At 41.5% G+C, this 9,408-nt stretch overlaps 1 protein-coding gene across 13 annotated transcripts in view; it reads right to left on the bottom strand.

The window, feature by feature from the left end:
• Positions 1-546: 546 nt before the first annotated feature.
• Clip1 (CAP-Gly domain containing linker protein 1) overlaps positions 547-9,408 on the bottom strand; it is a 145,166-nt gene continuing 136,304 nt past the window's right edge. For 8 of the 13 annotated variants that reach the window (XM_017799709.2, XM_029566567.1, XM_029566565.1 and 5 more), the window contains 6 exons: positions 6,461-6,578; positions 6,235-6,385; positions 5,383-5,432; positions 4,083-4,088; positions 2,414-2,538; positions 547-2,099 (listed from right to left, as the gene is read on the bottom strand). In XM_017799709.2, the coding sequence (XP_017655198.1) occupies positions 1,874-2,099; positions 2,414-2,538; positions 4,083-4,088; positions 5,383-5,432; positions 6,235-6,385; positions 6,461-6,578 (676 nt within the window). In that variant the 3' untranslated portion in view covers positions 547-1,873. The remainder of the gene's footprint in view (positions 2,100-2,413; positions 2,539-4,082; positions 4,089-5,382; positions 5,433-6,234; positions 6,386-6,460; positions 6,579-9,408) is intronic. The other 5 variants (XM_029566563.1, XM_008839322.3, XM_008839323.3 and 2 more) reach the window with 1 other exon arrangement.

Below are 9,408 nucleotides of genomic sequence, written 5' to 3'. Positions count from 1 at the left end.
CCTCCAGGGCCTAATAGGACATACCAGTTTTTTTTCCTCTTCTTCTTTTTTCCTAATGATTTATTTTTATTTTATACAAGTGTTTTGATCGCCAGTATATTTACTGATATGTATAAAGTGCCCACAAAGGCAGGAAGATGACAGAGCCGCCATGTGGGTGCTGGGAGTTGAACCTGGGTCCTCTGGAAGAACAGCAAATACTCTTAACCCCTGAAGCTATCTCTCCAGCCCAGTCTCTCTTTTCTTAGGCAGGGTCTTATGTGGTTCAAGCTGGCTGGCATCAAGTCACTAATCAAGGATGGCCCTGAACTTCTGATTCTTCTGCATCTGCTTCTGAAGGACCCAGCTGGACACACTAATTTCTTATGTGTTTATCAAGCTATTCTACTTCAGCAGAAAGTACTATTTGGGAACTGGAGGGCAGAGTGAGTATTTATAAGGTAGGACTAGAAGGAGGGATTGACTTGTGGATCTAAAGGGCTTGATCATTTGAAGAAAAAAAAAAAAACCATGACAGAACTGAGAATAATGTCCATTTACTACCACTGACAAAAAAATAACCTTTTATTAAAGTAGATGCAGAATATTTATTTGCTCAGATTTTAATACTGCTTTACCTATTTTTGTTTGAAACAATTCCTATTGTTTTATTAACCAGAAATGTCAACTGATAACAGATTCATTTAATTTTCACTTGTCAAGCACAGTTGCTAATTGAGGGAGAAACCCATCAAAGGCTTATGTACAGTTGTGGAGGCTCTTACTATACATGTAGCATGGAAAGTACACTTTATCACTTTTTACATATTCTAGAAGACATTCAAGTGAAGACAGACTAGTTGATAAACTTCTGGTGGTTGAGGTTCTTAGTCTTACCTTTTTGTGATAAGAAAATTCAAAATTATTAATGTTGAATTTCTCATCATACATTCATTAAAAATATAGTAAAAACAATTTATAAACAGATTTGTTTCCGTGCGTTCTAGTGGCTCAATTCATGGCTGGGGTGTCTTAGAGAAGGGAAAAAGAAGTGGAAAGAGCTCTTCTGGCTACTTAGCGTGAGGAGTTAAGAAGCAAAATGGGAGCAAAGCAGAGCCTAGTCTGTCATATCTGGGTGATCCTTTAGGTGTTTTCTTTTTCATAAAGGTAAAAATCTGAAAAGAAGATACACTGTATATGTTTTTTCCCAAAATATAGATTTCTTAAAAAATATATACATACAATATATAGAGGCTGAAATTATGTAAAACCAATAAAGAAAACACTCCAGTCAAGTGTGTGGTGCAGCATATAGATTATAAAACATTCCTCCACAGCCGTCTGGGGCTTCCCTTCCTTGACCTGTTTCATGTTTGCAACTTCACCTAAGTACTGCCAAGCCTGAAGAGATACTACGGATGGCAGGTGTGCCAAGAGCTTGCGAATTCAAGAAGAAATAACTGAGCACAGGAAAATGCAAAGTGGTACATTTTTTTGAAACTCATTCCAGTGTCAAAGCTAAACCAGAAAAATCTAAGTATATAAATACAGCCCAGAAATATTTTAGTGCAAATATGAAAAAAATAACAGCATAATTTAAAGTTTCTTAAATAAGATCTTGTCAGGGTTGGACTTATTCCATGAGGTTTCTTAGGGACAACAAAAGTAACGGCACCTGGTGCAAAGTCTTAAAATGAAAGCTCACCTACAAAATATTTATTATTCCAACTTATAAGGGGAAATGAAAGGAAAATTTATTAAAGATCAAAATAGTTTCTTAGATTTGCTGACGGGGTCCAAAATAACGAGTTCTCCTGAAGTGGCGTGCATAATGCTGGTGGTAGCTACTGAGAGGTCATTGCCTGGGAGAGCCCAGCTCTGCCCTGAGGCCTCATCAGAAGGTCTCGTCGTCATTGCAGTTGGTTGCCCAGTGCCCAAACATCTCACAGATTTCACAGTATGGCCGCTCCTCACTTCGGCTGCCATGGTGTGTGGAATGTGGAGGGTCTTCAGACATCTGTGCCTGGGTGGGGCAGTCCTCTGTATCATGGAGATCAAAGCAGTCACAAATGTCACAGAAGAGGCGGGGCTTCTTCTTGGACTGTTTCTCCTGGTCATCACTACAAATATTAACAATAGGTTCTTAGTTTTATCTTTTTGTGATAACCTTATCAGAAGAGATTCAAGAGACAACAGTACTTATAACGAATTTTTTAAATATCCAAGAACTAATGATGGCTACATCTGTGATGAGCCTCCAGGAAAGCCAGGACAACTCTTATAAAATATGCAGGTAAGACCACTAAGGTCTCTCACTCTTGCCAGGTGATCACTCTTGCCAAGTAAGAGTGATCTCATTTGTTTGACAACCCACTGCAGAATCTAATCCGAAACACCTCTCCTCTGATGCCTGTCAGCCAGGGCTCTGCCATACCTGTCATAACTGTGCAGATCATCCCCATTGCCATTGAGTGCGGCTTCAGACATCATCTCTACCTTCATCTTGAGGTCTTGATTCTTTCTTTGAAGGTCCACTATTACTGAATTGAGGAAATCAATCTAATGTTTTAAAGAAAAAGAAGTGGTGAGCTATGTAAATGTCTATGACACACACAGCTGGAGTTCAAGAGGCTGGGAAAATTTGCTCATTGTGGCAGCAGAGAATGTTACAAAGGGCCATCGGTGCCCTTACTGAACCTATGTTTTTCAGTCTCACTGAGGAACAAGAGCACTGAAGTTGGACAATGAACTACAAGTGAACTTAGAGGAGGCCACAGCTTGGTGACGAGCCAAGGAGATTTCTTTCTCTCCTTTCCTATCTCTCAATATTCTTCTGATGGTTACTACTGAATCTTTGCACCTGTAAATGGATGAACCTCACTTGTCATTCAGACAAGAGAAATTAACTAAATCTGGGTTGGAGATCTGTTACTGATTTCTTTCAATAAGATAATACCTTGTATTGTTCAAAGTCATCATTTCACATTTCTGGATACATGGGCATGATTTTTATTTTTCTTTCTACCACATAAAAAATATAGGGCCAAAAATATAGCTCAGTGGTAAAGCACTGCCTAGCAGCTGTGAAGCCCTATGCACATTTCCTAGCACCGAATAAATAAAAGTTTTTTAATTCTGGAACAAATTCAGGACTTCTCTGATTTGTAGCTCTGAAAAAAAAAATTAGATGGAACTTTTCTTCAGACCACTTAACTGATTGGAGATGGGCTTCAGAGAAAATGCAGGGGATTAATAGAGAAAACCAAGCTCCCTTTTTGCTAAGGAGAGTCATTGCATATGCTAGCACAGCAGTGTTCAGGTGCCGCATGCAGAGGGCACCTATTACAAGGAGTACTAGGCAACAAGGACAACAAAAAGACCACCAGAAGGTAAATTTCTGAACACTCCTTGTAAATAAAAAAGAAGTTCTTTTCTCTTCCACAAATAGTGAAAAGGTTTCATTTCTCTAAACTGAAAGATCTCATACACTCCACCCCCAACCCATCGAGATAGACTCTTGATATAGAGCCCAAGTTAGCCTTTAACTCACTATGCCCGGGATGGTCTTGACTTCTGATCCTTCTGCCTCTACTTTCCAAGTCTAAGATTATAGGAATGCATCACCATGCCTGGTTTATGTGGTGCTAGGGATCCAACTTGGGCTTTCATGTACATTAGGCAAGCACTCTCTGCCATCTGAACCACATTTCCAGTTCTATATTTTACTTCCAAAGAATTATCTGGCTTTTCCACTGTTAGGGTGAGGGCTGCCCAACTGCCACTGTCCACATTACAGCCTTCTGACATCAGCATGCCACCTTTGAAGGCAGATACACTGGGGCTATTTTTACTTCTCAAGTTGCATTTTCTACCCTCCTTCCATTTATCTTTTATTTTTTTGAGACAGGGTCTTACACTATACCAGGCCTCAGATTATCTTCCTGCCTTTGCCTCCTGAGTGCTGGGATTACACAAATGTGCTACCACATTCACCTTTCAAGTTGTATTTTCTAAATCATTCAGTTAGCTCCATTTTAGGAGCAAGGAAACCACATACACAATCACACATACATGTGCATACAAATAGGAAACATAAAACAAACCATTTGCTGATGGGAAGGAAAGTGTCAGCAGCAGCATCAGAAACAAATGGAAGCAGAAAGGAAAAGGGGGAGAGAAAACATTGTTACTTCTGTAGAATGCTTATGAGACACACTAAGCAGACAGAATTAATCCTGGGTTTCACTGTGAGTTTGATAGTTGCTTAAGATAATTCTTCACAGTGCTGTTTATAATATACACCCAAAAGCTCAGAAGCATCCTAAATGTCCTGTCAACCAAAAGGGAAATGCCTAAAACATGGTATGTTTATATACTGGAATACTATACAGCTATAGAAAGGATTAAGTGTGGAGTAGTTTATGTGCTGTGCTGCTACTAATGCAGAAAAAGTAGGGAGGTGGCTGCGGTGGTGATGTATGCCTATTATCCTAGCACTTAGGAGGCAGAGTCAGGAGGATCACAAGTTCCAGGCCACTCTGGTCTATATGTTGAGTTCTAGGCCGGCTGGGCTACATAAGGCTATGTTTTTGTTTGTTTTTTTTTAAAAAAAAGGTAGGGTGATTGTATTAATATTGGCGTGTGCATGTGCATGTCCATGTTGGAGAAGGGGCTCTCAGTAGGTCACACAGGCTGTTTTCAGACTCTAGTGACCCTCCTGTTTCAGCCTTCTAAGTGCTTGGACTATAGGTAGAGCTGTATTTGTTTTGTTCTGAGTTTTTGTTCTGCTTTGTTTTTTATTTATTTATTTTTTGGTCTTTTTTTGAGACAGGGTCTCCCTGTAGCCCCAGCTGTCCTGGAACTTGCTATGTAGGCCAGACTGGCCTTGAATTCACAAGATCCACCTGCCTCTGCCTCCTGAGTTCTGGGATTAAAGGTGTGCGCCACCACACCTGGCTTTGCTTTGTTTTTTGAGATAGGGTCTCACTATGTAGCCTTGGCTGCTCTGGAACTGGCTATTTACAATAGGCTGGCCTCGAACTCACAGAGATCCACCTGCCACTGTCTCCCTGTATAGTTTTAAAAATCTTTGCATAGGTAAGACATGAACAACAGTGTTTGAGAGTTGGGAAACTGAACAGAAAAGTGTGTTTGAAAGATATAAAATCTCCCTGTAGCCCCAGCTAGTCTAGAACTCATTATGTAGACCAGGCTGGCCTTGAACTCACAGAGATCTGCCTGCCTCTGCGTTCCAGGCACTGGGATTAAAGGTGTGCGCTACCACGCCCTGCTGCTGAATATATTTTTAATATTATTGAATATTCGGATCATAGGACTATATTACATACTCAAAACCTCTAATGACTTTGAAGACAGAAAAAAACAGTAAGGAAGGAACATTACCTGACTCTCCTGGGCTCTTTCATCCTCTTCTGCCTGAGTGTCAGTATTACCTTACATTTTAAAACAACAAGAACGAAAACAAATCAGAAGGGGCAGTGGAAAACACACAATCCCCATTTCTTGCTGCTGCAGTGAAAGGTTGGTACTATGAGAAGCTAAGTGCACTTCCCCACATCTCTGAGAACAGGGCCAAGTTCCTATCTCCTCTCTGATCCTTACTGGGTCTCACAGATGCTGGGCTTGCCCCTTCAGGAATTCTAAGCTGGCCACCTAGGGAGTACAAATGCCTGTGATTTCCCCAGTCTTCAGCAGATACAACCTGCTGTCTTCCACCAGAGTGATCTCTGTTCTCTTTCATTGCCATGGATTTGCAGATCCCAGAGTTACTTGGGTTTTTTTTTTTGTTTGTTTTTTTCTTTTGGTCTTTTTGAGACCAGATCTCCCAGTCGCCCCAGCTGGCCTGGAACTCATTATGTATACCAGGCTGGCCTTGAACTCAGAGATCCACCTGCCTCTGCTCCAAAGTGCTGGAACTAAAGGCATGCACCATCATGCCCAGTTTGAGTTAACTTGTATGATGGCATCTAGTATGTACTGTGTTATGTGCCAATACTCACAGAGTGTGAGAAGGCCCAAACACCAAGCATGCTTGTGACTAGCCCTTGTCTAAGTGGTGGAAGATCCTGGGCTGGGATAGCCAAGAGCAGGACAGCTAGGGGCAGCACATTGGAAGGGCATCTCTACCAGGAGTGGCTCCCTGGAGAGGGTACAGGGTAGGAATGGGAGGAGAGCAGGGTGAGGAGGAGGAGGCAGTAATGAGTGTGCTGGAGCACCATGTAGGTATCCTTTTACCTGAGGAGCTGCTGAGTTGCCTCTTGTTTTCTTTGAGTTGAAGCTCCAAGTTCTTTACTTTGAGCTCAAGCTTCACTTTATCAGACTCCAGTGTCTGAACAACTGAATGCAAGGACTTGGCAGATGCGTTTTCGCCCCTGAGCACTGTGACCTGAAATGTAGTGGTTGAGCTTAGGCTTGGAGGAGGAGCAAAAAGGGAAGCAGAACAATCCCCACAGCACTCTACCTCATTCCTCAGCTTTTCCAGCTCTGCGTCCTTCTCTGTGAGTAAAGCACTAGTAATACTGATGGATTTCTGCAAGGAAGCTTTTTCTTCATCGGCGTCTATTATGTACTTGGCTTCTCTAAAAGATCAAAGAGTTAAAAGAGTTCCAGAAATCAACTGAGATAGTTCAGTAAATAACTGTCCTAGAACAAATTGCAAATAAATGTTCAGTGAACATTTTTTTTTAAAAAGTATAATAGGGAAGTTTTATAGGGGATTAAGGCTGATATGCTTGTAAAATTTTACTTGAACTTTTACTTACTGTGTGGGGAGAAAGTTTACCTATGCATAAACATGCCAGAACCAGCATGTCATTGTGTCCAATTGAACTTAAAGAGACAGTTAATAAATCTGGAAGATGGAGAATTAAAAGAAAACTGTTGTACCCCCTCCCAAATTATAGCAAAATAGAACCCCAAGCTGAATATTGTTACTTCTGGAATAATTTATTACCAAGCAATGACAATTAAAATACATACATGCAAAGCAGTTATACAGATGTCATGCAGAGCAGCTTTAGGCTGGAAATATCAGTTGGTTCTCACTAATTTTGGCAATTTTTTCAGCAAATTCTGAGATTTTTTTTTTTTTCCTGTCTTTTTGAGACAGGGTCTCTCTGTAGCCCCAGCTGGCCTGGAATTCACTATGTAGACCAGGGTGGCCTTGAACTCACAGAGATCCACCTGCCTCTGCCTCCCAAGTGCTGGGATCAAAGGCATGCACCACTGCGCCCGGCTCTGAGGTTGTGTTTTTAAGATTGTGTGGACCGAAACAGTAACAAAGACCATTACTATTCAAATGGAAAGATTAGTACTTTTCAACCAATATGAAGATGACATTAGACAGCTCATAAAATTAAACTGTAGAAAGGCTAGAGCAGAAAATGTGAACATGGTTCTTTAGGAGCCAAATGGACACATAAGGCACCTAATAGGAGTCGTCCTCTGTTCTCTGTCCTCTACCTGGCTCTCCAGAGGGTCAGAGGCCTTTGGTGAGATGCACGTGTCTATAGTAGAGTCCAAGTGGAAAGAGGAAAGGATAGTGGGACAGGAGGGTGGGCAAGACACAAAAGAGTCAGTCCCAAAAGGCAGGCCAGTACATCCATATGTATGTGTGTGCACACATGTGCATGTATTTAAAAATTACATGCATACAAATGTGCTGAGGTCATGAATGAAGGGGTGCCCCAGGTTGGAAGAGAATAAGAAGATGGGACCACCCAAACACATGCTGTTTCCTAGCATGGATCCTGAATGAGAAGAGGCCATATTGGAAAACTGCAGAGCTGGACATTTGTGAACTATGTTGATTTCTGAGTTTGATTCTTGTGCTATGGCTGTGTAAAATGTTCACAGCAAGACAGCTGACTAGGGGTACTAGGAACTGGCTCTACTACTTTTGCAACTCTTCTGTAAACCAAATTTAGATTAAAATACAAAGCTCTTAATGTTTAAAAACCTTGTATCAAAAATTACTTTAGGGAAAATAAAACTGGAGTAAAGTGTCTTGGGTTAGCACTCAGGCCACACAATCTCAGACACTGCATTAATGCAGATGGTCACCAGAGATAGATCACAGCTAGCAAGCAAGTCACTGCTAGTTTGTTAGAAGTATGGGTGAGTGCAGAGCAAGTGTATTAGTCTGTTTTCAAATCAACTGGAGGAGTAGGAATCTGGAGTCCAGGTTAGAAATGGCAGAAAGTATGGCTGGTTAGTGAGACCCAAGGTATCCGGCACAGGAATTACAGGATTCTCATGGTTTGTGGTAAACTGAAATTCTACACAAAGATGAAAACCTAAGTGTTGTATTTATCTCATTGTGTGGCTTACACTTACACTCCAGAATGCTAAATAGTAAGAAAAGAATCTGAGGTTAGAGAAATGCTTTGAAATGGTAACACTGGGAGGGAGCGAACATCAGTGCTGTTAAATCACGCAGTGAGTGCTAGGAAATGGGTTTGTTTAGCTAAAACAGAACTACTGAAGAGGAGGAACAACCAGGCATTTTTGCACTGTAGAAAGTAAGAATCAAGTGCTATTCAAAGATGCAGTAAGTCTTGGGCTCTAAGTTTCTCTTAAGTATTTTTGGTTGCTATGTTGTATGGTAAAAGCAAATTCTGGAGCTTCACTTGTTTTAAATCCCACTCAAATTCGAAAAACAGAATTTTAAAGGTTTTTGCTAAAAATTACCAGTATTGGGGGACTGCTGAAATTCTCATTGGTTAAGATCCCATGAACACAGTCACTATTGGGGAGGGACAACCACCAGAAGCTGGAATAAGGGAAAGGGGGCAGATGTCCTCTGATCAAAACCCACGCTTATTGTCATGTATGCATGCATACAACCCTAAGCCATGCTGCTGCCTAAGGTGACAGAATGTCTAGTACACATCACCAAAGGACACATGATTAAGACAGAGATCTAGGGCCAGTGGGTAAAATCACTTGCCACCAAGCCTGACAACTAAGTTTGATCTTAGGAACTCACATGGTGAAAGAGGAGAGCTGTCTTTTGAAAGCTGTCCTCTGACCTTCACATATGTGCTATGGTATGCACACACCCACATACACAAGCTCACACACACTAAATAAATGTAAGAAAGGAAAGAAGAGGGGCTGGAGAGATGGCTCAGCGGTTAAGAGCACAGATTGGTCTTGCAGAGGACCCAGGTTCAATTCCCAGCACCCATATGGTGGCTACAAACCATCTTTGACTCCAGTTCTAGGGGAATCCGAAGCCCTCTTCTGACCTCTGTGGCATCGCATGACACAGGTGTACTCACATACATGCAGGAAATATACACATAAAAACAAAAAAATAATATAAAAAGAAAGAAAGGGCTGGAGGGCAGGAGGGCCAGAGGGAGGGAAGGAGGGATGGGGGCAGCGAGGGAGAGAGGGAGGGAGGGA

Source organism: Nannospalax galili, unplaced genomic scaffold, assembly GCF_000622305.1.
Source record: "Nannospalax galili isolate Female #2095 unplaced genomic scaffold, S.galili_v1.0 scaffold218, whole genome shotgun sequence".
NCBI classification, from domain to species: Eukaryota; Metazoa; Chordata; class Mammalia; order Rodentia; family Spalacidae; genus Nannospalax; species Nannospalax galili.
Note: the sequence above shows the minus strand (reverse complement) of the source record. Positions and strands in the feature narration are given on the sequence as shown.